Source organism: Lepidothrix coronata, unplaced genomic scaffold (assembly GCF_001604755.1).
Source record: "Lepidothrix coronata isolate B3197 unplaced genomic scaffold, Lepidothrix_coronata-1.0 Scaffold116, whole genome shotgun sequence".
NCBI classification, from domain to species: domain Eukaryota; kingdom Metazoa; phylum Chordata; class Aves; order Passeriformes; family Pipridae; genus Lepidothrix; species Lepidothrix coronata.
Genome location: NW_016690296.1, coordinates 766954 through 793896, shown reverse-complemented (window position 1 = coordinate 793896; position 26943 = coordinate 766954). Strand labels below are relative to the sequence as shown.

Sequence of the window (26943 nt, the reverse complement as noted above, 5' to 3'; positions counted from 1 at the left end):
CTTCCATAAATCCATATTATAACCCAATTTAGGTGGGATATTTTGTTTTTCGTCGTTCTGGGACACCTGTGCTCTGGGGATGGCAGAAGATACAACTCCAACCCGCAGCTTTGATTTAATAATGGCAATTTCTTCGTAACTCCTTCAGATAAAAACAGCTTTTCTTTCTTCCTAGGGCTTACCTCCTCCCTTCTCTCTTTTTTTAAAAGACTTATAATACATATAAAGTTTATATACACAGTACCCATATATTTTTATATAATAGTCACAAACAGGCCGCTCACCACCCATTGTTTAACAAGCCTAAAATCAGCTGCCTTCTGATCCTGGGTAAGAGTCACATCCCTCACCAAGATCTCCCTATTGTCCCCTGCAGCTCCTCCACTGGGAATTCCCCAGGTGGGCTGTGAACAGCCTGGGAAGGCTCAGGGAGATGCCTCTCCTGAGGATTATTAACCACAAAGCAGATCATCCACTTCACTTAACCTTTAAGCAACTGGGAACATGAAAAAAGCTGCCTTGATTAAGTATTGCTGTTAGTCAATAATATTAGTAATTAGGCTTTGCTGCTCTCAAATTTCAGCTTGGACCACATTCCCACTCCCCACATTATAGAAACTTGGTACCCAAACGCAACACGATCCAAATATTACAGAACAAAAAAAAAAAAGGCGTGCCTTTGGAAATAAATTCCTCACTTCAGGTTTTCTGGATGTTATAAATGGGAAAAAAACATGGGAAAAGCACAGCTCTCACTATTTGTCCTGTACCAAGGTCATTGCTCAAAACCTGGAAGTGACACTCTCAGTGAAAGCCCTGCCTGTTGAAGTCAGTAAGTGTTGTTCATTTGTGTGCTCCAATATGAGCGTGATGAATGGGATAAATCAGAATATTTAAACCCCCAAAACCCGTTGAAAGCAGCAGCTCATTAACCCGTGTGCTGTTCAGCAGCCCAGTCCTACTGGGGCAGCTGAGACTGGAGGTTACAGATTTATGCCTTTGGGTGCCTGCAAAGCTCAGGCAACACTTACCTGTGGAGCCAAACATCGAATGCTGGGGGTGGGGGTGGGGAGAAGCTTCACCTAAAATATATTTCGGAGCCAAAATACACGATCACACGGTTCAGCACGGAATTTACACAGTGCTGCATCATCTCTATCACCCTTAAAAGACTTTTAGCCTCCCCAGCTGACGATCACACGCATTTTAGAACGGCTCTAGAGCTGCTTCACATCACCAGAAATTTACTGCCCAAACAGTTCTGTAAGAACTATTCCCTGGACTTGAAAAATAACCCTAAAATGATGGTGCTCTGCCACGGGCAAAAATCTACTGCTACAGCCTGCAAGACCTTAGAGACCGTGCCCTTGAACTGGAATGAAGGAGAAAAGTCGGATTTAAGGAGTAGAACATCTCTCCTTAGTCTTCCACCTCACTTTAAAAGATAAATATCAATATTAGCTACACACAACTGTCAGCAAGGCTCAGGGGAAAACAAACACCAAACCGACACTTTTCAGTGAAGATATTTCAAAGCCACCAATTTGCTCCGTGCTTTGATGTTCGCAGTAACAAGCTCGGATAAGAGATGTACAGGGAGGAGTGAGGAACTTACTGCAATTACCAGCTGTTGACAGCTGTGGCTGAAAGGCCAACTTCTTACTCCGAAACGTGCACACCCTCCTCCACAGCATAAATCTGGTTCACTCACGGGCTGAGTATTTCCCCAGGCGGCTGCTTGTAGCACCCCCAGGTTCCCGCCCTGAGTCAGGGACTCTTATCGGGCTCATTAATGCCTAATACACACCAACCCAGTCACACGATAAATGGCAGAGCAGAGGTTTCCTCACTGTTTCTCCAAATGGGGGTTCCTTTACAAAGCTTCATTCGCATCCCTCGGGAGAAGTGCAGCGAGGGAGAAGCAGAGCAGCCCTTTGCCTTCCTAATGGGCACCGACAGTTATCAGGGAAATACTGCCAGGGAACAGCACGCACTTGATAGTTCACGTCAGTGATTACCTTAAGGACTCGGGGGTCAGTCTGTCTCTAGCTTTTGATCTTTTAAGGATAATTCTGATCCCACCGTCCTCTGTGCAATTCAACACACGAGTTTCTGATCCTGGACTGTGTTCCACGTGCATGTAACATTTGATTCCCTTAGGGATAATGGCTACAGCCGCAATCACCTCCTTGCCTTTTACAGAGCAGCACACCTCACGCGAGAAGCACCTTTAAACCCAGTTTAACCAGTGAAAACGCCACGCTGGCCCCCACAGAGGACGATTAACGCTGCCCTACTCCGAGCTCTGCGAAGGGACCATCAGCCCTCCCACCTCCACGGAGCGGAGCGACCCAAGTTGTGCTCAGCGCTCCACCCCCCCCGCCGCCGGGGTGGGAGCGGGGAAATGTGCCGTCCCCCGGCATTCCGGCCGCTGCCCGGACACCCTGCCCGTCCGTCCCGCTGAGACCGACCCTGCCGTGCCGGAGGAAGCCGCAGGGCGCCGCAGGGAGCCGGGCAGCGCGGTGACCTCCAAAGCACACCCGCTGGCTGCCGCTCCTTTGGCACGGCCATCACTTGCGACCGCCCCGGGGACACTGCGCCAAGCGCAGAGCGGGACGCTGCCCGGGAGGGAGCGAGGAGGAGGAGGATCGGAGCCTGGGGAAGGCTTACACAGGTAACACACGGTCCCTGCAGGGCCTGCAGCCGCCCCACCGAGCGCTGTGCCAGCACGGCAGAGCCCCTGAGCACACACCTCCAGCCGCCGGGACTTGGCTGCATCTCCTGCGCTCCCCGATCCAAGCACAGGTTCCCGATCCCACAAAGCACAGGGACCCGCAGGCGGCAAGCGCGGCTAAAAGGGAAAGGATTTCCACACCCCATCCGCTGCCCAGAACCAGAATATGAACGCAGATGGGACAGAGCGAAGCAGGAGCAATGTTTCCTTCCCCCTTCACATGACCTGGATATTCAGCACCCACTGCTACGTGCTACCTTTACAGCCGTGCTTTTCTAACTTGAAAGAAGGTGCAGGTTCTGAGCATACACAAAACAGAGCTACCACATCCCCCAGAATGAAAGAGCGGCCACCCCGTAACACTTCAAAACACCTTGACCTTCACCTCCTCACTGACCGCTGAGTTATTCCTCTCCGCCTCTTTTTTTTTTTTCTTTTTCTTTTTTTTTTAGGTGCTACTTATGAGCAGAAAACTTGAGGTTTTCGGTTAAGTGCAGGCATTCTGGTTTGAGTAAACAAACTATTTGGTTATTTTGAGTGAGGGGTAAAAAAGGAAAAAAAAAATTCGGCAAGGCTGGAGTGCCACTACTGAGGTGCGCAGGTACCCTGGGTTGACCAGGTATTTGGGGCTTGGAAAAAACACCACTGGTTTTTCCCCTAATACATGAAAGCAGTGGACGAAGTGGACTAGGCTACTCACAAGCAGTTTTGGAGACTGTAAGAGACCCAATAACTTCTAATTTTAGCCTAAAAAAGCCTGCTAAAGCTGTCGTCTCCAGCCACACGCCCCTCTTTCCTGATCACCCTCCGGGCAGGAGCGTAATTTCTGAGAGCTCCTGAAGCATCACCAGTTCCAGCCCAGCACAGAAACGTGAACCAGCTCCGCTTCTGGCTCACCTTAATGCACCAAACTCAAAGCTGCAGAAAATAAATCAGCCAAGGCTCCTGCCTCAGAGCTGCAGCAGGAGCAGGGAACAGCCGCAGCACTCGCTATCCAGTTTTAAATCCGCCAGAGCAGAGCCACAGCTCCGAATTTTTTCTCGCTGCTCAGCAAGCACCGAGTGATTGCCCAGTAATTAACCTACAATACATTCCGCAGGGGATTACGTGTAACACCTTGGGCACGGACAAATTACAGGATAAAAGAGGAACGTGCTCACTTTGTTACTTCTCTCCTGCACCTTGTATCTCCCGCTTACAACTCCACAAGAATGAATTGCCCGATAAAACTGAAGACAAATTACAAATAATTACGGGTGGTTTTTTCCCCTCGCTGCAATGAATATTTGCCAGCATGTACTCTACCTACAGGTCTGTTTTCAGGTCACTGTCACTCTGGTTACATTAAACAAAAAGACAAAACAGACAGTGTTACCCTAGCGCCCAACTTGATCGTGCAAAGACATTTTTTTTCTTCCTGCAGAACAAGAAAATAATCAGTTTGGAAAAGGGAGAAAAAGCTCAGTCCGGCCCACCAAGTCTTCCTGGAGGGAACAGGGCTGAACTTGTAGACAGCACAGACAGAAAGCACCTTTAGCCTGCTTTCTCAGGATACCTGTGCAGCCTGACCCTTTCCAAACACAGGAGTGTACACACAGCAAGAACCTGTCAGAAGCAACACTGTTAGGGCCATCTCTGAGAACACCCTGGAGCACAGGCAACAGCAGTTGTCATGCCAAAAGCAAAGGCAGAACAAGGCATTTTAACAAGGATATTGTTGAGCACTGCAGGTCTACCTCCCTATTTATCAGCATCCATTAACAGGCACCTCCAACTCAACATCTGCCTTTTTATGGACACGAACTGTAAATGACATGGTGTTCTATGAGATTTTGTTCTGCCTGTCCCTCACCACCTGTCCACCTCTGCTGCTGAACAGAGGCACTCTTAGGTATCGGGTATCAAAGTTCACCTACTATACTGAAGTAATCAAACTAATTGATCTGTGCAGCCAGGACTTCTGGAGCCGGTGCAATCACTGTCACCGTTCCAGTACCTGATGGCCAGCACGTGCACAGTAAAAATTCCCATCAGAGTGTAGCAGCGGTGCCATTTAGGTCAACTCACACCTCCATATCTTGGCCTATACAGGGGTTTTTTCATGCTTACGTACATGTAATTTTGAAGACATTTTTACTTATCCAACCCAAGGGAGGCAAAAAACCACCACAGAGAACACTGATACCATGAAGTTAGATCATAGAACATATCAGCAGGCTTGTTCGAGTATAAGCAGCACTCATCCATCCTCCTCCCTTCCCATTCTAAACCATGTTTGGGTAGAAGCTACTGATGTGATTTCCAAGACAGAGTGCGCTGTTTTTTGCACCCTTAAGCACTTTACTCAAAAGCAAAATACTTCCTGCAGCCACAAAAGACTCATTTTTTGGAGTCTCTGTCTCACAGTTCCTCTGGCCACCACCCCAAGCAACTTCCAGTGACTGCAAGAGCATATTCCACCAAACAACAGCAGAACGCCAGATCCCATTTGGAATTCACCGCTTCAAAACCGTCACTCGTGACATGAGGTGAACCAGAAACCACAGAAATGACTCAGTAAAACTCAGCAAACCTTACTTCTGGCAGAGGGCTGGCCGGTTTGGTGAGGATCCCTCCCACGTAAACGACGTTGGGAAGCGTAGGTCTCGGGAACTCCAGCGCTACATCGGTACAAAGCATCCACAGGCTGGATCCATGGACCAAGTCGTACATGGACCGCTCCGGAAGAACCTTGTGTTTCTGCATTATCCGTTCGTATTTTGGCAGGACCAAAAAACTGACTCCGAACCTCGAAATGAGATAAACAACAGTATTTTTAATCCTCTCGAAGAAGTTCATGCGATCCGTGAGCAGCGAGTTGAATTCGGGAACGTAGGACAGGGGAGCCGGAGCGCCCACTTCTGCTGGATACCAGAGGCCAGTGGAAAACACGGCGTATTTAACCCCTAAAAGGTGAGCTATAACAAATCCGCACATCTCGTTGGGATCGACCAGGAGCAGGTCAAATTTTTCCTGTTTCAGGGCACGCATGAGGTTTTGGTTGCCAACGATCATGTCGCAGTTCTTGGTGTAGTGGTCCAAGATGTCGAACAGTTCGAGGGCTGTCAGTCTCCCCGAGAAGATACTCCTCATCTTGGACTGGAGGAAATCATCCGAGGTGCTGCTGTTAAAGATCCCTGGGTAGCGCTGAAGTCTATAGTGATTAGATGGAGGAATCTCTCTGCCCTCAGAGAGGAGAAACACTGTCTGGTGACCTTGGTCATGCAAGGCTGAGGCCAGAGTCTTGAAAATATAAAGATGGCTTTCAAACATAATTGGCGGCACGACGACGATTTTGGCAGCCCTCGCTATCCCGACGGCACTCCACAGGAGAATGAAAGCTGGAGCGTACGGCTTCATAGCTGGAACGGGAAAGGAAAAGCATTAGAGCGACACACGACAGACTTGTAACCTGCTGGGGAATTTAAGGCAAGTTATTATCTGGCCGTCCCACGGAAGCTCATCCCGTCTCCCCGCTTTGGAGCCATCCTTGCGGTGGTCACAGGGAACGAGAGAGACTCCGTTTCAGAGCGCGCTTGGCAGTGCCCTGTTTCCAGCGAGATCCGCCTTTTCCCCACCCCTCCCTTTCCATCTGGCATCGAGGGTAAACAAGAGACCTTTTCCAACACAGACAGTGATATGGCACCTGCGTGAAACAGCAGGGAAGCCAAGTGAGACTGGGAGGTCGGTGCCCTCCACGCAGGTACCACACGCGGCACTTCCGAATTACAGACGTCACCCGACAGCTCCCAGATCGTCACGTCAGCCCTGAGAGCTGCATCCTGCTACACTTGTGATCACACTTAAAAGCACGACTGCGTCATTGGTATTAGAATTTATTAAGTGACTAAGAAAGACGCTAAGTTTAAAGACCCAAAGGCTAAAATCCTGTACTTATTCACACGCGAGACCCAAAGAAATCACCAGTACTCATATCCCAGTGCACAGGATATAAGATGACTCAGTACAAATACAACTCAGTTCCTCAACTGGAACTTCTACATCCATTTTGCAGTCTGAGCACATCACACTTCACACTACTGGTAACATGGTTATGAGCATTCCTGCTACAAGCTACAGTTGTCCACAGGCTTCAGGTTGTCCTCCTTTAAGTTGCAACTCTCTAGTCTGATTTAAGGATAACATCTTCTGAGGGTTTGTTTTTTTTTTCATATAAGCCAAGTGGAGTAGAGAAGATTAAGGTAGTTTTTTTCTCCTAAAAGCCCACGCAAATCCATGCAATATTTTCCTTTAGTGTCAACACTGATCAGCCAGACAGCGATGCAAAGTCACAATCAGGCTACCAGAGAGTAAGAAACGACTTTACTTTGAGCTTTCAAAAATTACACTTTGTGTACAAGACAAAATGTAGTAACAGGAGGCAGTACCACACACGTGAACATCTCAACTTCCACTGAAGCACTTGGACAAGTACTCGATTCTGAACCTACTTAAATCAGCACCTGAACACCCACTTGAGCACCAGCTCTAACCTACACTCAAACAGCCATCCTAAACACAGCTCCTGACAGCAGCAGGCTGCCGGGGAAAGGGAAAACACTTCTTACACCCCTGTTTTAAAACCCTGTATGTACCAGATGAAAGCCAAGTGCGTTAGAAGCACAGAGAGGGCACGTCAGAAACTCCTCAGTCACCGTAACCCTCCTAGGACAGAGAAACAAGCACACGCCAAACCAAACAATCTGCTCTTTCCTCGTGCCAAACCAATCCATGCAGAAACCTGAGTCTGTTGCAGTGTCCTTTGTAAATAAGAACAACAGATAATGCTGCTACTCAGACCTTATCTCCTTACACTGTAGTCTTATAACTGACCTACAACACATTGCTCAGGACTCTTTAGTTTGTTTTTTTTTTTTTCGTGTTATGTGGGTTACCAGCCCACAAATAGAACATCTCGTATTTTATGTAATTATATATAAAATACTATAATTATACTTACTATATACTACATGGTTACCATACAATAATTGTGTAATCTAGGTTTATTGCTATACAATATTAAGTTTCTGAAGGAAACATCAGCAGAAGCATCTGAGAAGCTCGCTGTGCTGCACCACTCTCAGGGGCATCAGCAGAGGGCTGTGCAAGTGCAGAAGTGCACAGGCTTGGTGTAGTGCCAACAAGCCACGGAATCATTTAGGCTGGAAAAGGCCTCCAAGATCGTCCAGTCCAACCTTGGACTGATCACCACCTGGTCAACTAGACCAGAGCACTCAGTGCCATGTCCAGTCATTCCCTGAACACCTCCAGCGTCGCTGACTCCACAACCTGCCTGTGCAGCCCATTCCAATACTTGACAACCCCTTCCATGAAGAAATTCTTCCTGATGTCCTCTTGTACTGTCACTGCTTGCCTGGGAGAAGAGGCCAAGCCCCACCTTGCCACAGCCTCCTGTCAGGGAGTTGCAGAGAGCGAGAAGGTCACCCCAAGCCTCCTTTTCTCCAGGCTGAACGACCCCAGCTCCCTCAGCTCCTCTCCAGACCCTTCCCCAGCTCTGTTGCCCTTCTCTGGACAAGCTCCAGCCCCTCAATGTCCTTCTTGAAGCGAGGGGCCCAGAACTGGACACAGCCCTCAAGGTGTGGCCTCAGCAGTGCCCAGTACAGAGGGAGAATCACTTCCCTCGTCCATGTTCAGCCACCTTCCACAGGGCCCCGCTGCAGGATAACACTCCTTAGATAAGAGTGGTTTAAAAAAGCCAAAACCCAAAGTGATGCTTCAGCAATGAAACATCCAAGAAAAATGATGAATCAAACTTGGAAAAAGCCCATTATTGATTCCATGTCCCCACGCCAGAAGCATTCCCATGGTATTGAATTACTGCTCCTGTCAACAACAGCGATATTACAAAACCATGAATGGAGGAGCAGGATGGGGAAAATCAGTGTTTCTGTCAGCAGCAGAAATCAAAGGCTCCAGCAACCTAAGGGCTACTCAGGATCCAACAGGTTGCCAGACTCCAGCTCTGCTCCCATCTCCTGATCCCACACAGGCCCGGAGCGCAGCGCAGGAAGATAATCCTTAGCCCTAAGGTGTATTTTCCACGGCCAGGGTTATGCACATGCCATCAAAAGCCATGGGAATTACAGCTGTACTTCCCTGGGATGCTGGCGGTACCGCCCTGCTGCTTCCTATCCCCACACTCACCAAACAAAACCATTTTAAATAGGAATCACATTGCATATTTTACTCTTCGTGAAGGCATTTTAAAGCACTACCTACCTAACAAGAAAATCTGTTAATGTACCTACAAAAAAATTTATCACATTTTTGTTGTTTTTTTTCTTCTTGCAGTGTATCAATGTCCAGAGATGACAACACACCTCCCTGGCAGCCTGTACCTTGTGGTACCTTCAGAACTGGTAAAACCATCATCGCTTCTCCAAAACCTATTATGCAACTCGCCCTTTCAACACAAGCACCTTCCACAGGGACAGGAGAATAAATGTACAGAGGCCCTGCCAAGCCATAGGGATATTTAAACACATGATGCTATTAGAGAAATGCAGATTAAGTGACATTTTTACTGGGAAAAATGGCACTGACCTTCTATCGAACTTCTGGCAGGAACCTGCAGCCTCATCATTTCATGCCCTGGCCACAGAGAAGCAGGAGCTTGGAAGGCTTCAATTTAAGAGGAACAAGGGCAATAAGCAACAGCATTTTGTAAGCCCCCCAGGGGTCAGGAAATCATCGAGGGGCAGCTGGAAGCCAGCTCATCACAGCCACAGGGACTCTTCCCACTAACTTCCAGTCACACTCCAGCAGTAAACTCCCAGAACAAATCACGGGCCAAAACAAACAAAAAGGATCAGCAGCCAGTGCAACTGCCTTCTGTCTCTGCACACACCTGGAGCATGAAGAAGAACTGTCAAATGTCCTGGCAGAAAAAAGGAAAAGAAAGCCCAAAGACAAAGGATGATGAGTTTCTCCACGACCATAAACAATATAAAGCCATTTTGTACCCCTATCTTAAGCCCTTCTTCTTAGGATTTGCCTCCATCAAATGAGACTGTTTCAGGGTCTGAGCTGGTGTGTAACATCCTTTTATCAAAGAGAGCAAAAAGAAAAATCCAAACTTGCTAAAAATTTAAACAACAACAAAACCTCCAACCAACCAACAACGCCCACAAAACAATCACTGAATCAAAGCCATTAATTTCAGCCCAAAAGCCCTAAAAGTTTTGCTATGGAGAAAAAAAAAATATGCAGAGTGGCTTTATAGGAGGGAAAGCACCTGCTGACTGCAAAGGGTTCACCTACTGGAGCACAGCAAGAAAAAGTTGAATATTAAAGATAGACCAAGTCAAACATTAAACCTACTCCAACAGTTGCTCATTAAGTTAATGACCTACATTCGAATGAAAGGGAAAGTGTGAGTTTTGAAGTGTTACAGAACACCAGACAATACTCTACAAGACAGCTGACCAAAATACTTATAAATCCTGATTTATTTTTTTTTTAAGGAAGTATTTTTCCATTCACTCAGGAGGACCAAGCAGGATCCAGAACAAGAAGTGTGACTATGTAGAAAATAGCGACTTCCAAGGGAAAAATAAGAGGGAGGGTCCTTCCCCCCACATAGTTCACAAAGTGCTGATATCTCAGAGCTAGGCAGTGTGGAAATAAACTGAATGACATTTAGGTTTATATAAATGACATTAAAAAGTCTTAATGCTTACATTATTACTATAAGAATTAAGTGGCACTATTTTAGATTAATTCCAATTAATTAGTGTAACAGTCAGTTACAGTGCTGGAACACATACCCCAAGTGAGATTTGGATTTGCTGCCAATCCTTAATAATCTGCTAATCACTCCATAATTAAAACTTACAAGCACGTTTGGGGTTTTTTTTCCTGCTTTATACCACTGGCTGCCTACCTGCTATTTCTGAATGTCTCAGAAATAACCATTTTCAAGCCAGCAGTATAATTATTGATGTTTTCCTCCGCTGTAGACAGGTCTAGAAGCAGAAGAGGCTCTCCAGCACCTCCAGACACAGCACAGCTTGAATTCAAACTGTTCCAGTGTTTATATCACTCTGAGAAGAGTAAACAGTTCCCAGGCACTTACACCTAAGGATATAGAAAGTCCTTTTTATTCACTAGTAACACACAACGCTCCCGGCTTTAACGCAGCAAGGGAGGCTTTACAGAGCTTGTGCTCGGAGATGGCACTTGATTTTTTCAGTTCTTCCCTTCAGGTTTGTTAAGGTTTGATGAGTTTACCTAGGCAGCTCGAGCAGAATCTCTGCCGGGAAAGGTGCCCTTCGTCCCAGACAGCAGCGGAGGAGCAATCTCCGAGCTGCTGATCGCTCTCACCTTTCCCGAAGGGCTCGAATTACTCATTACAATTTAGCAGAGAGGGGCACACGTTAAAGGAGCGGGCTCACCCAGCCGCGGATGCTAATTAGCGGCCGAAATGACTATGCCCAAGCGGAAAGCTAACGACGTGCACCACAGGAGTACGATGATCAGAAAGAAAGAAGGGGAAAGGTGAGATTTGCACGCTTTCAAGCAAACCGTGAGTACCACGAACTGCCACCCGTGACCACGTATTGTCACCTGATGGACTGAAGCTGCAGTCCTGCCCTGCTACTCGAACCCCCGTGGACAAAACTTATTTCACGTGCAAATCTGGTTCCTTTAGCTGTTATTAAACACGGTGTTACAGATAAAACACGGTATCCAGCCTCCACGGGCCTGTAAACACCTCGGCCAAACACAGAACCAAGCCCTACAATGCAGGTTGCATGACCAAAGGCCCTGGTAAGCAAAGCCTTTTATCAAGCCCAAGATAGCCAGGAATGACTAACATAAAGCACTTACAGGGTAAGTGTAATGCTGAAAGAGGAAGAAAATATTCCAGGACAAACCAGAGGTTCACTAACACTGGTTACAGTTTGATTCAGTGATAAACGTGTACTCAACCCAAATCTCAGCAGTGTCAGCCACAGGCAAACAGCTGATATCAAAGATGAAAAAAATACATGCGGAAGCAATAACGTGATGCACTGATTCTGGAAATCCCGTGTGAGGCAATGCACTGACCACATCATGTCTGACAGCAAATCCCAGCAGATGCTCCAACTGTCAGACACAGGAAGATTTTAATTAGTGGCGTAACACGTGACAGTATCAAAGACCACAACCTTCAAGCTCCAAGTGCAACTTGCCTCCTAAACCCTTTAAGCCAGCAATGGTGAAGTATGTTCTTAACCCATAACACTGCCTACTCTGCTGTACATATTCCCTAGGCGATAGGAAATGCTACTCCATAATCCTCTAGGAGCATTACATAAATCAGGCCCATAAGCTGACTTCAGGCAGTTTAACGTGAGGAACTCAACAACACACAAAACAGCAGAAATGTGGGAATGCACAGAGCCTTGGGGCAACAAGGCAGGATATTATCTAGGAAGACACTCCCCTAACAGGTATTGTACAGCCTTCAGATTTAGAACCTGACGTTTTTCCTGTCACACATCTTGTTACTAATTGCTGAGGGAGCGTGTGATGTGATTGTTCCTCTGTGTTGCAACTTTTTAGATGAGTGGTAGGATTTGGCTTTTAACTATAGGCTCCATTTTCAACTGATAAATTAAGAAATCAGTAAGAAATCCTGAGTGCATGAACAAGGGCAGGCTTTTTAACTTACTTCGTACAGTCTCCCAAACAATTACATCTTCTATCCAATCACTGAAGCACTTCAATGAATACAAGAACATCTCACCCACAGATAAAAGAGCAAGATTTATAGGCATTACAGTGTCACTGCAGTCCTGTCTGACTTACTGTGTCAGCTGTGCAAACAGCAAAGGAGCTGTCAAGAGGGAGTCAAAAGGACATGCAATTTATGAAACTGCTCTTATTAATTTGTGCAACAGGTTTTATCAAACACTGAAGGATTTTACCTGAGCTTTTGGACTGAACAGTGTTGTAAAAACTATTTTAGAAATCCTCACTTCCAAAGGCAGCAAGGTACAAGAGGCACTTCTCCTTCAAAACACAGGTTTTACAGCTGACACGCAAATATTTTTTCAGTAGACATGCTAGTAGGCAGATCTTCCAGAACTTACATGGGAATAAAACTCTTGTGCAAGGCATCATGTCCTATTAAGATGAGTTTATAGCAAGTGGCCAAAGTACCACGTTCTTGGCAACACTTTGCCACTGGCTTCCTGAAATAATAACTTTGAGTCTTCGTGGCTATGGAAAACTGTCCTAAACTTCTGAAAACATCAGTCGTATCTAAAAAGATTAAAAAATCCACAAAGACTATCTTTATTGTTCCATGAATAGGTTCTAAATCCACCTAAGTTTCTCAAGTCAGATTCGATCTTTTACATCAAGTCCCTGCACACTTTGAGATTATAACACTGCAGTACTGACAGCACTCAAGAACTGATTTACCTGAGAGCAAAGGTTTAAAGTCTAATTAAATATTTTCACAACCTGAAGTTACAACACGGCAAAGGCACCTTTCGCTCGACAGGACCTACAGTTCTTAACATCCCATGCGCTAAAAAACAGTGGGCAAACAGTATATAGGTCAAAATGTAAACTTTATTGAATGAAAATAAATACTAGGTACAGTAGTAGCAAAGTTCAGCCCAGCTAACTGCATTAAAGTGAGTTCCATGAAGATTTTACAGCCTGTGAAACATTAACCCTTGCAGACATCTCAGGTAGGGGAGCAGAAACAAATCAAGATCTATTCTTGAGGTATTTTAATAACCCGAATAAACGCAAAAAGAACAAGAACAGCAAGTTCTTTTCTTTCGTCCTGCTGTGCACTGGGCAACTCCAATGGGGCATTTCGAGATCCTTATAATTTCACTTTACACAGTGGGGACGAGCAGAGCCCACCACTCAACGCACCGCTCCAAACCCCGTGTGACTGAAGGAACCTGACTCCACGTGCCAGGGACTCGGATTTCTCCGCATTGGCACTCTCCATTCTGCAGCTCTGTTCCTGCTGCCCGTGGTTATCCCAGCCCCAGCACCTTGGAAAGATAACTGCTGACTGCACACAGAGAGAGAGCCATCTGCTTGCAAGCAGGACACGTATATTCCTCATGAAGGGGTTTGTCAGGAAAGGCTCTCCCGTTGCGCCGGACGAACGAGACAAATTGCTCACCTCCCTCAGAGCTCCTGGGAACTCACAGAGCATGCAGCAGTTTGGCACCGACACACAAGTCCCTTGAGAGAGTCCCCTCGACCCCTGGAGACTCTCTCTCCAAGCACCAAGACCTGAGGGCAAAGTTTCCCCACCCGCTGCAGCCATTTTGCACCAGGAAGCACCCAGGAAATATTGCTGTGGCAGCCGGGGCTCGGCAGTGCTACCAGAGAGAAGCCAACAGGTTACTCCACGTCTCCCAGGGACACCAGTGCTGTGTAAGAGGTTATTCACCGGCCCTGCTCCTGCTGTGTGACCACACTGCCCTGAAGAGCCCGGGAACACAGCAAGAAAATGAGAGGAAGCCTCCTACCTGCGGAGAGCAGGAGGCACGAGCGCCACAGCAGCTGATGGAGACAAAGACGTCTCCACCGAGGGGGTCAAAGCCACCCAGGAGGCCTTTGCTCTCACGCTGGCATCAAAAGACAGGCTGAAATAGCGGCTGAACCAAGCACCAAATAGAAAAGGGAAAAAAATGGAGAAAAAAAAGAAAAACAACCTGACTCTGCTTTTCAAGACTTTGATCAGCGACTGAATCTCCTTTGATAAAATGACTGGGGCTGGAAGAAATCACAGAGCTTCATAGTGAGCTTAATTTGTTGGTGCAACAAGCACAGCCTGTAATTACATGCTGCCATCACCCAAGCATGAATTTCGCCTCGTGAACAAGCCTCGGGTTCTGAAACAACATTACTTTTAAACTTCAGCCCATTTTACTGGGATTTTCCTTCAACTTCAATAATTATTTGGGGGGATGCTTCATTTCTCACTCCAGTTGGCTCCAGCTTGGTACAAGCTCCCCCCGGTCACGCCATCACATGACACCCAGAAGCACTCAATGAATTTCTTTGTTCCATTTCTGACTTCATGCTATAGCAAATAAGCACATTTTAACAAGCCACACAAACAGAACCCACAAAGGGAAACTGTGGCAGGTTTGTGTCCGCAGTGGGAAATACAACTTGGGCAAAAAAGTTAAAATACTTGATTTAATAATGTTTTGTTCTTATTCAAGCTCAATTAAAATCATTGCAGCAGCACCACACACACTCCAGAAACATTCAGCTTGTTCAGTCTGTTAATCATTAGGTTCTGTTTTGAAATGTACAGGTGGGTTTTCTTTGAAGTCAGCTACTCTCTATTACGTTCAGATTTGTGTTTTGGGGTGTCTGCTTTGAGCCACCTCCTAGCAGAATGTGGGCCTAGAGTAAGGATAGAAGTGGTGTATGTAACAGCTTTGCTATGTAGTTTAATGCTTAGACTGATTTTAAGAGCAAGACCACATCACTTACTAGAGCAAGAGGGGACAGAAATCAACTTGGGCTTCATTTAAGATGTGTAAAACACTCCAGTAAGGGTCAGTTTGGGGTTTTCTTGCAGTAGCTCTATAAATTTGTAAACACACAAACTTCCTACCAATTTCTAGCATCAGTGGTTGACTAAGACTGGACTGTAACTTCAGAAAGGAATGGTCTAAAGACAGGAGATCTGTGGGTTTCCAAAGACAATCTGAGACTCAGTACAATCTGTTCATTCACAAATATCCAGCAAAAGAGAAAACAGATCCAAAGGCTACAGAGGGTCAACATAAAGATGGCTCACAGCCCCAAGACTGTGATTCACAGAACGACCTGGGTGTAAAACCAAAAACAAATCCACAATAAACAACCCACACCCCCCAAATGCTTCTACACGTGCACACTGTCTGTTCCTACCCAGCAATTCCCAGGAGATGGGAAGATCTTCCTCCACTTCTGGAAAGCAGCTAAAGCTTCCTGAATGTTATCACTGTACAGTAACAAATATCTGACAGGGGGTTATAACAGAAATAACTTGAGGGCCCGTAGCAGGGCTGTAGTTAGTTATTTCAGTAGTAAGCAGTTTAAGGCCAAATGGACTGTTTAATAAAATGTGTAGTCTGAGATGGAGTTATTTGGAATACTCCAATCTCCAAGTGTACTTTAATGAAAATAAAGGGACGGGAGATAACACTGTTCTAAGGACCAGCCAGGCTTCATCAAGGTCTAATTCCCCAAAGCTTTGCTGGTGTTTACAGCACTCTGGTGTTCAGGTTTTATATTTAGACTACAGTGACTTTGGCCAATGCAAAACCTCATCTATGAAATCTCCACAGTCAAGAAAGCTCTCGAGAAAGACACTGCTACCAAGGTTTAACACACCCATGCTATATAAAATGCCACACTTTTCAGCAGCTGTTTGCATTACGATAAATTGGCAGAACTGGCTCCCCAAGCAAACCTACAAAATAAACACCGAGCTGCCTGCACAGCGACCAAGCTCTCGTAACAACTGCCCCCTTCCAAAAAAAAAAAAATCACTAGGACTCACTAATCTGAAACAGATACAACACAAACTGCTGCCACAGGTCAAGGGTTTGATAATGGCAGTGGGCTCCACGCTTCCCACGTCACCTCCCAAGCCAGCTGTGCATCCATCTCATGTTCACAGCAGCATTGGGGCCGAAATTGCTGTGCCTTACCCAGATTCCATTCAGAGAGAGATGACTCTTTGATGCCACGCAACGCCTCACTTTGCTCCAGATTAAAGGGTTTGTTCAGTTTAAACACTAAACTGGGAGGACAACAATGATGTCCTGAAAATAAAATTAAGGGCAAGTAACAACACAATTACTTTTTTTTTTTTTAAAGCTGGTATTTTATTTTGTTGAAAGCTTCTGCAATTCTTTTTTGAATACCTTTGTCTCATGAATTGGTGTGCTTGGCATTAAAGCACCTTATCCATTTGTCTTAAGTCAAACAGCTTCCAAACTGGATGGGGGAATGTGAAAAAACACAAATTCAACATACGTAACTGCATTTTAATCTAAATCTTCACCAAGGCCCTGAACTTTAAAAATTTCCTGTTTGAAGGCTGTGCTACAGTTATGTGCTCCATCCTTGGGTGCAACCAATGAATTAAATAACTTTTTCCAGACTGGTGTTGACGTATGGGCAAAAACAATTCCTCTAATGGAATACAGTGTCTTAAATTAAGGAACTCCCAAAGGTTTGATGTTCATACTGTTATCTCCCCTTAAAAGGAGACAACCTTAATTTGTTTCAGTGTAAGTGTTTCAGCAGGGCATCACGGCTCCTTTCCAGCTCAGTTCACAATCTGAAGCTGACTCAAGGCTTCCCATTAACTCTCCCTTCAGTCCCTGAGTAGGAAGGGAAAACAGTCTTAAGTTGCTTATTTTTGATGAAGCTGACCCATCCATTCATAGGAGGAAAGAAGAGCACTGAGCAAAGAAGAAAGCTGTGCTTGTTTCCCTATACAAATAAAATTATGTGCATGACAAGTGTGCTGCTTAAGAGAAATGGTCACAACAAACCAGCTTATAACCACAGTTCTGGCTACAAACAATTGAAATACTTCCTTCTCACAAGGAATAACAGGGCCCCACACCCTGAGCATTTTAAAATACAGACATCTAAGTGTCATAGAACATCAGAAATATTTTGCCAAAGGGTTCAAGAAACCTTATGGCAAAAGTCTCAGAAATTCCCTCCAAGCATAGTTGTCCCAGGGGAAGGACAGAATATTAAATGGTCCCAGTGTATTTTACTTCCTGGAAAACAGGGAGAAGAGCCCTCTACAATGCCTATTCACAAACCCTTGGAGCTGTATCAGAATGTCAGTTTTGAGCCCAAAGATACTTTCTAAAACAACAACAAAAGATTTTTTTCTGAACACTAGAAATACCAACAACAGGAGGCGAATTATTTCAAATCCTTCTAAAGTATCAGCCCTTCTCAAACACGGTCCTGTTCTCTTCTGAAATACCTCTGTGTAATAATAAAACAGAAATAAAAACATTTCTGTTCAAAGTCCTGATCTGGAGAGAAAAGGTATTTCATTTACTAAGCATCTCATGAATCTGATCTTACCAAAAAAGATCTCAACAGCTTTTCATACCGCAGTGGGATTTTTTCTTATAATTAAATGGCAAGGGACTCAACCAAGGTGGAATAAACCAAGATGAATTCCTGGTACTGTTCTAAGGGAAGCAACCTGGTTAAAACAGTGATGTGGGGGAAAAAAGCACTTTAAACACCCAAAAGTGGAAAACACCAAGGAAAGTAGGGGCAGGCAGTAAGACTTGAACCTGGCAGGTCAAGTCAGAAATAATGTAGTTCATACTCAAGAAAGTCAATTAGAAAATAATCAAGTTAGGATAGGCACCGTTGTTACATCTGTAACTCTAATTAATTGCAGAACATTTCTGAAGTGGTAGGAGTAGTATTCCAGCAAAACACATCCTCTGTGCAAGTCTCAACAGGTACAGGAAAAACATACACAAAGCTATAAGTTCAGTGCTATTTTATGGATTATGGTACCTCCTCACACGATGTTTTCACAGGTATTAACACACCCACCACACAGAAAATTTGTTTTCCATTCCTGTAAATAAAACATACTGCTAGAAACCACACAAATTATACACAACAGAGAATTATGGCACGTTCTTACGTTTTCTTCATCAGGATCCGCAGCAGCCCTGGCACTTACTTACTAACCAACCCAGTACCTGGAAGAACTATGGAGTTATCATTCCAAAGGGTTGACCTGAATGGATAACAGGACTATAAAGTGCTTTAGATATGATAAATGTGGCATTAAAATTTCAGGCACATGACAGTTCTGACTGCCTTTGATTTCTGCAAACAGTAACTAAGATACCTGAGTTTATCAGCCTGCAGCGATGACAGCGTTGCCTCGATCACAGCTGCACTGACTGACCACCAGTGAACTACAACAGCTAGTAGCCATCCACCAAGTTTAAGTTGCCACCAGCATGAAAAACCCACCCACTGCTTCGTTGCCGCTTCCTTTGCGAGTCACTTCCCTACGATCCACTCACACGGGCAAGGACAGGACTCTCCCAGAGCTCGGGTGACATCACCAGAGCAAGGATGCAGGGATCATTTCAGATGTCCTCTCCTCCAGCCCTGGTTAGTCCCACGGGTTTCTCCATCCAAATCCTGCTTCACAACAACCCAACTGCTTCCAGCACTCTAAGAAAATCAAATGTAAGGGACATTTACAAAACACTGACGCGTTTCTCACCTCAGAAGCAAAATATTTGTAACAGACATTACAAAACGTAGGTATTTTCTTTTCTCAGGGCCTCCGCAGAGCCTTCGTTGACAGGAAGTTTACCAAGTGGCAAAAACACAACACAGGCCAAGTCCTCATTTCCTTGTTTTTCAACCATAATATTTTCACAATAGCATGAAAGCCGTCTCAGAGTGCAAGACTCCAGCAGAAACTGGTTAGTCTTTTGGAAAGAAAGAAAAAAAAAAAGCCACTGTAGTATCCAGTGTTCGGCCTGGATCGATGACCGAAACACAAGAACAAAACCAAGGAAACGCGAAGCAAAGGTTAATTGCACACTACATTGTGTTGGTGCTTTAAAAACCAGCTCAGCTAAAATATATGAGTGACCTTGTACGATAATTGCTCGGAAAAACAGGCAGGCAGCTTCAGTTCGGAAACATAACTGAGAATTTCTGGGATAGAAACGTGGAAACAAGTGATATCGTGTGAATTATTCGCAGAACTAAGTCACCTGGTCACAGCATTAAAAAAAAAAACCCAACAAACAGAAAACAAAATACTAATTTCAAGGTGTTTGCTTCGGGGGAGGAGACCTTCAAGGATGTCTACTACTGGAATTACTCCCTATTCATCCCCAGGGAACTCTGATGAGCATGCAGAACGGGCTGCGCAATTCCCAACCATTCCCTATTGTTCCACAGTCGGTGCTCAAGCCAGCGCGTAAACAAGCCACGAAAGACAAGATGCCACCCAATATCCGCTTAAGGACCGCAACTTTATTGACGCGCGGCCCCAAAAGTTCACGCTTGGCCCTTTTTTCCTCCTTTTTTTGAGCCCAACCGGGAGGCGCAGCGGCAATTACGCAACGCTGCTCCTTCGGAGGCGGCCGGGATGGAAACTCCGGGAATATCCAGGGAGGGCACTGCGTCCCAGGCCCTCGGGGAGTCATCCCGGCTCGACGATGTCCCTCACGCCGCGGCCCCAGGGTGACAACGCAACATGGAGGGGAGGGGGGGGGCTCTGCGCCCACACAACCGCGGTACTGCCCGCGCCGACAAGACCCCCTCACGGCGACACACCAAGCAGTCGCCGGAGAAGAGGCCGGAGCGCCCCGAGGGGCTGAAACGAGCCCAAAAAATGGGTGTCCGAGAAGCAACGGGTCCTCCCCGCGCCCCCCCCCCCCCCCCGCTCCCGCCTTCCCGCCCTCAGCGCCCCGCGCGCGCCAGGCACGGCACCCCCCCCCCCCCCCCTCAGGGTTGAGGAGCCGCCGCTGAGGGACCCCCTCAGCCTTCCTCCTCCTCCTCTTCCCTCACGGAGCCCAAACTTCCTCAGGGCGCAGCGCCGGCACCTGCCGGGCTTCCCCGCACTCACCGCTGCGGCGCCGGAGGACGCCCAAGCCAGAGCTCGCCTGCCGACCGCCCGACCGCCGTGCCACACAGGTGCCCTGCCCGCCGTCCCCGGGCCCCTCTTCTCTTCCTGCCCGAGCGCCCTGGAAAAGGGCGGGAAGGGACGTGTCCTTCTGGTGCCCCTCAGGACGTGGCGCGGCGCGCCCCCCCTGCCCGTCCCTCCTCAGGTCACACCGTCCCCTCGCTCGGGGACACCGCATCGCCGCGGCTCCCCTGCGGCTCTTCCCCTCAGCCCCTCTGACGGCTCCTACCGCCCCCTGACATGGCTGTTCCCCTCAGCCCCCCGGCTCTTACCCCCCNCATGGCTGTTCCCCTCAGCCCCCCGGCTCTTACCCCCCAGCTCCAGCCATGGCTGTTCCCCTCAGCTCCCGGCTCTCAGCCCTCCCGCCCCACCATCACCCCTCCGCCGCGGGATGATGCAAGGCGCCCAAGGCTTCCCCCTGGGTTACGGGAGGGGAAGAGGGAGACGGGAAAAGGGGGGGAATGTGGGAGGGGTGCAGCAAGGACCAAGATGGAACGAGAGCCCCCCTCAGCAAGCGGCGAGGCGGAACGAGAGCCCCGTCTCCGCCGCCCCGCCCGGGCACGGACCCCCCGCCGGAGCCGGGACCGCCTCGCCCGGCTCGGTCCCGCCGAGCGCCCTCACCGCTGTCCCTTCAGGGCCGCTCCTCCGCGTCGCTGCCTGTGGTAAGGAGCCGATGGCCGCAGCTCCGCTCGGGGCTCTCGTCCTTCAGCCGGGTCCGCCCGGCCCGGGCTGCGGCGCTGCTGCGGCGCCGGGAGCGCCGGGCCCGCCGGTGCCTCCGCCCGGGCTCTGCTGCACCTGCTGCGGGGCTGGGCTGCCCTGCGAGCAGAGGAGGCTCCCTCGCTCCGTCCTCCCTCAACTTCGCATCACTCCGGGCTGCCCCCGCTCCGCGCCGCCGCATACACCGGCGCTGCCGTCCGCCCCCGGCTCCGGGGAAAGGCTCGGCTGCCCTCCCGCCCCATGCACTGCCCCGCTCCCGGGACAGCGGGCAGCTCCCGGCACAGGGCAGGTCCCCCGTGCCCGCCTCTGGCGGGAGGGGCCGCGGCCGCCTCCGCCAATCAGCCCCAGCGCCCATGGGGTTTAGCCCCAACCTCTTTAGCTCTAACCCCCGCTGGAGGCAGAGGCACCTGCCTCTAAACCAGGTCCATCCAACTGACTAAACGTTGGCTAAGCAATGAAGTTGTCCCATCCTCCATCATCCTGGGAAAGTAGCTTTTAAGGCCCTGACCTGACGGACTTTAAATACTGACGCGAAGTCTCCAATTAGTTCTGGGTGGGTGTGGATTTGGTTTTTGGGTGGTTTTTTTTCCTGCTATTCACTTCTATAATAATAACATAACAATAAAGTATAATAAAAGTGTATTTTCACAGCGGACAGACAATAAAGTTCTTTGAAACAATAAAATTTGTCCCTCATCTCACACGCACTCTAAAATCCAAACTTTCCCTCTGCTTGCTTTACACTTTACGTTCAAAAGTGTTTTATGGACCCACCGTTTCATTGAAACTTTTACAATGAACTCTAAAGAAGTGTCAGTCTCTCTTTCAGGTTGGACAGATCAAGTTACACCTTTAATAAAAGTGAAGGTTTGAGTTTCATCAGACAAAACAAGAAAGTTAATGAAATTGGAATGGTAAGTTAACGACGTGCACGATAAGAGAAATGAACGTAAGCTTTAGATTGATCCCCATTCTAGTACAGATGGCTTGCGAAAGAAAATGAAACTTCACTTTCATTCAAATTAATCCAATTTATTTGGGACATAGAACTTCTCCTGATATTCATTATAGAGCCTTTTAAAAGCTCTTGCTTTTCTCACATATAAAACAAATCATTAAAGTTTCTCAAATCCCATGCCCCATTTGACATCTAGTTAACGTTAAATCACGTGTTAAGCTTCAGTGGGTGACACTGAAATCCTGCAAGCTAATAGCGGCCTTTGGCTTTGAGGTAAATACTGAGCTCTCAAAATGAGGTTCTGAAGTTAAATGTCTCAAAATCAAGCATATTCACACTACTGTGTCAAAGGTTGTAGTTCCTTCTGGACAAAATAAATTTGAAACTGTAATGCCGCTGGAAGGTAATAGGTAACAACTGAGTAAATTCAGCTTCTCTGCATATCTAAGTGACCTCCTTATTCCCTTGGCAACTGATGTAGGAAATCCAAACCCAGCAGAACCGTTCTTGGGGTAACAATGGGCATAAGTCTGGATTTGAACCCAGTGTAGGTTTTGTTCAGACCTCCCTGAGCTATGTTGAGATCTCCTGTAAGTTTATCAATATTCTCTTTATTTCTCTCTTTCGGCTTTAATGAAGGTTCTCTTGCTGTGAAAGCAGCAATTGGTGCGATTACCTGGGGATTTTTATCACAGTTGCTTATCAGACCTTGGTAAAAAATCAGTTTAAGTGTTTCTTCATGGAATGTGGTACTGAAAACGTCTCACAGTGGTGGTAGTGTTTTGAATTTGCGGTGTACTATTTAATTCCAACTCAGGAGAGAATGGTACTTCTACGAGCTTTTGTATTATTTCCCACACATTCTATCTTTCCTGTCAGCATGTCATAGTTGCTTGATTTGATCACTGTTCTGCCTTGCCAGTGTCCTATCTTATTCAGCAAGCAAGCATGGGTCAGACACAAATTATTGTGTTCAGAGTTAATGATTTCCTCAGAACATCATACATTTATTGTAACAGCATGTAGTGATCTTTCCTTGTGCAAACACTTCAACTCCAAGAACGTGATACTGTCCTGTTATGGGTACATGCTATTGCAAATTTGCTTCTATTTCAAAATCCAGATACGCCTAAAGTTTTTGTATTTAACGATTTTGTATTTCTTTCGAGGTAAGTGTGAAGTGTTCATTATTAACTAAGCTATTATTATATTTCTAAGGTGTATAAATTGTACAGCCCAACACTGAAACAGGGATTTTTTTATTCTCTGGTAAATTCCAGAATGTAACCCAGAAAGTCAGTGAAATTGGAATCTCGGAATTCGAAATTGTGATAAGAAAACTGGATTCAAATAAAATAAGAAAAATTCACTAATTGCTACAAATCTGAAGCATTTTTAATTTCAGTTAAAGTTTTGCAGAGCTAATAAACACTTCAGAAGTGTTTTTGAAGAACTTTCTATTGTTGTCCAAAGGACACTTTTATATTATTTTTAAAGAGAGGAATAGTTAATGAAAATTTGTTTGTAAGTTGGACAGCGATGTCCCAAAGTTATTTTTGCTGGCTGAGGAACAAGGAAATGCTGCTTGACATGAAGTATTTCTCTGAGGTTGCAGTGTGCCTTCACCCAATAGAATCAAGTTCTAACATGATTCTGTTGGATGAAGGCAACTGTTCCCTGCTGCATTTTCTTCCTTGTGGACTTTTTGTCATGCTCATAAGAATCAAGGAATATTCTAGATCTGTGACTCTTCAAAGCTGGTTAGTTGAACTGCTCAATGTATGTAAGTTAAGTTGAAGATTATGTCCCTTGTGCTTTTCTCCTGATTTGCACAGGTCTGTTGGCAAAAGAGAAAGTAATTTCTCCAGTAGATTTCTGGATCGTGATGATTCACACCCTGTTCTTTGGGTTGTTTTCCCCGCTGCCTTGATTGTTTTGGCTATACATGCACATACTTCAAGAGTTTTTACAGAGCAAAGCAGAAGTACAAACCTCCTTGTAGCTCATCTGAGACAGTGTTAGATGATTTTGCTTGTTAAGTGGTATGTGATCGGCCAAACTAATTTATTTACCTGCGGTTTGGAGTTCTTTTGCCTTTCCAATATGCCAGATGGAACTAATCATCTGAAATGTATATTACCTGATTTAACTGCAGTGTTACCAGACAACCAGCTCTTCTAGATCTGCTTGCCACATCTTGGGAACTTGTTCACAGACCCCCATAAAAACAAGAAAAATGTCCAAAAGAGCTTGCCTTTGCTGTAGGTGATTGTTGGCCTTATTATCTCACATAACAGACACTAACACAGAAGTGATGTTAATTCTACCTGTGTAGGTGACTCCCAGAACTGTATATTACACCTGTAAGTGGTGGTGCCCAACAGAAGATAAGTCCTGTGTGATCACCCCGTATTTTGAGGATCTTTTAGGTGTGAAATGTTAATTTGCAGATAACTGCTGTGTATTTGGGCAGCGGCAGAATGTCAAGTGCCTCGATCACTCTTTCTCCCGGTTGAGAAACCTGTGGTGCACCTTCAGTTGTTCTCTCAGTGCAGCCTGCGTGATCACAAAACATAATGTGCTATTTCCTTGAGCAAAAATTGTAACAAAGAAAGAAGGAATCATTTATGAGCAAATTCAAGTGAGATCTCATCTCTTATTATTCCTTGTCTGGCAGTACTGGAACTTTCTGAGGGGGTTTGTTGACCACGGAGTCAGAACACTTTACTGTACAAAGGTGTTAAAACCATTAATCCCACTTCACATTATGTGGTTGGAGGAGGTACAGGGAAGAACACTTAAGAGTGTTTAGGGGGATGGAGAGTCTAAAGAAGCTGGAACTCTTCTGTATGGAAAGGGAAAAGCTGAGGGAGGATTTGGTCAAAGCCTGTGAAACCACGAAGTGGGCAGAGATGGCAACTACACAGCTGCTATTCGTTGTAATCCAAGAACAGGCGACAGTAACTGCAGCAAGTATCAAAACAGGTGAAAGAGATGAAAGCAAGCTCTTCATGAAAAGCAGCTGACCTTGATTTCCTTGATTACCCCAGGAAGTTTAAAAGCAGGCTGTTTGAGCAGGGTAGGAAGGCAGTGAGCATCTTTGTAAACCTGTTCTAAGGGCTGAGTTTGATTCTGGGAGTGTGCGAGTCTAAAACCTGAGTATTCTGGGTAAGTAATAAAGGTTTTGATTATACCAAGTGGTTGTGCTGTCTCTGAAAGGTATTTTCTTTTCTTGGTGTTAGAAACTGAATAGTGGCCCAGAGGGGCTTTGGTCACGCATGTGGTATTTGTTGTACTGGAAGCTCTTAAAGTAGACAGTAGAGAAGCTTGTTAATTAAGTTTTCTTGTTATTTTTGCACTGGTCTAAGCAGAACTCTGTATTTTAGGGTGTAATTGGAAAGTTACAGTACCCTTCTTCTGTTTTTTCCTTGTTAGCAAGTGGAGATTAATTTGTTTCTGTGGAACTTGGGTCTGGAAGTCTCAGCTGTCTTTTCTGAGTATTTGTAAATCTTTGGGCAGTATCGATGTTAGGCTGAAATACAAACAGGCAATAAGGTGTGGTGTAGGTATTTGTTGATTGAGTCGAGTTTTGTTTATGTTACCTATTCTGGTGACTCTTTGTTCCTTTGTGTTTTTTTTCTATGCTTAACTGTGGTTCACTGGAGTCAATTCAAAACCTGTGCAATTCGCTGTAGCATTGCTGTATTCTAATATTGCTCTTTTGCCACTGCATCTTTAGTTGTTTTTTGAATTGAGGGATAACATCTTCCTTGTTATACATTTGAAAAGTAACAATAGCAAGATGGATGTTTGTGTTCATGTTTTTCCGTTCAATTTAAGAAAAACAGTCATTAAGTCATTAAGAAAACCCCCTGCACGTGAAAAGTCACTCAGGAGGTTTTATTTAGACTATCGTTTCTATCCATAAATTTGACTTTTCAGTGAAGATGTTTTTCTTAACTCTTTAGCAACTGAAACCTGAGAAGCCATTGGTATCATTGACAGGGAGGTTCCAATGCCAGATTGGTACAAACTCAAAAACTATCTGTGTGGATTTAATCTGGTTAAAACATAGTGGGTTTAGTTTTGGTTAAAACTGTTTGCATATGTAATTTGTTACCTTGCAGGTTGTTATATCCTATGCAAATAGTGCCCTATGTAGCCATCCTTGTCCCTCTTCAAAGAGAAGAGCTACACTTTCATGTCTTTAAGCTTAAGGAACACCACACAATGAATATTAGTGGTAGGTGTTTTTTTTTCAGTTTAAGTATCAAAAGATATTTCAAGTGTGTTACCTGATAGAGCTTGCTTGTTGTAATCAGTTTGTTAGTCAGGAAGAAGCAATTACAAAGTGGTAGTACAATAAAGTCTCATTTTTAGAAGGAAAAAAAACCCCAAAAACAAAAACATGAAATACCAAAGCTTGGAGTTAGTACTAATTTCATACCTGGCCCTTGCAAGTGGTTTTTTTTCAGAACCCACTGACACTATCTCCATATTGTAACAAGTACTGAGTTCAAAATGTGGCTGCAGAGGGAGTGAACCCATCTGACAGGATTCTTGATTGTACTTTGTTTTTACACCTGTAAGTGACTTTGGGAAGTGCTGCTGAGGTTTGTAGTTATGGTTATAACTTAAATCATGCACGATGGTAAGCTGTGGTTTGTGTATTTTTCCCCTGGAAAGTTACTTGTGTATGACCATAAATAAGACAATTAATAGTGCTTGGATACTCCACTGAAACGTGTTTCTGTTTGAAGGGGAAGAAAGGGCAACAAACAAATGTGT

The 26943-nt window shown here is 45.8% G+C and overlaps 1 protein-coding gene across 4 annotated transcripts in view; it reads right to left on the bottom strand.

The window, feature by feature from the left end:
• Window positions 1-21543, bottom strand: part of UGT8 (UDP glycosyltransferase 8) — a 34015-nt gene extending 12472 nt beyond the window's left edge. Inside the window, exons 1-3 of one of the 4 annotated variants that reach the window (XM_017825161.1) lie at window positions 21102-21196; window positions 20424-20541; window positions 5312-6135 (exon numbers count right to left, since the gene is read on the bottom strand). In XM_017825161.1, coding sequence (XP_017680650.1) covers window positions 5312-6133 — 822 coding nt within the window. In that variant the 5' untranslated portion in view covers window positions 6134-6135; window positions 20424-20541; window positions 21102-21196. Of the gene's footprint in view, window positions 1-5311; window positions 6136-20423; window positions 20699-20791; window positions 21007-21101 lie in introns of those variants that run through there. The other 3 variants (XM_017825162.1, XM_017825163.1, XM_017825160.1) reach the window with 3 other exon arrangements.
• Between the last annotated feature and the right edge of the window lie 5400 nt (window positions 21544-26943).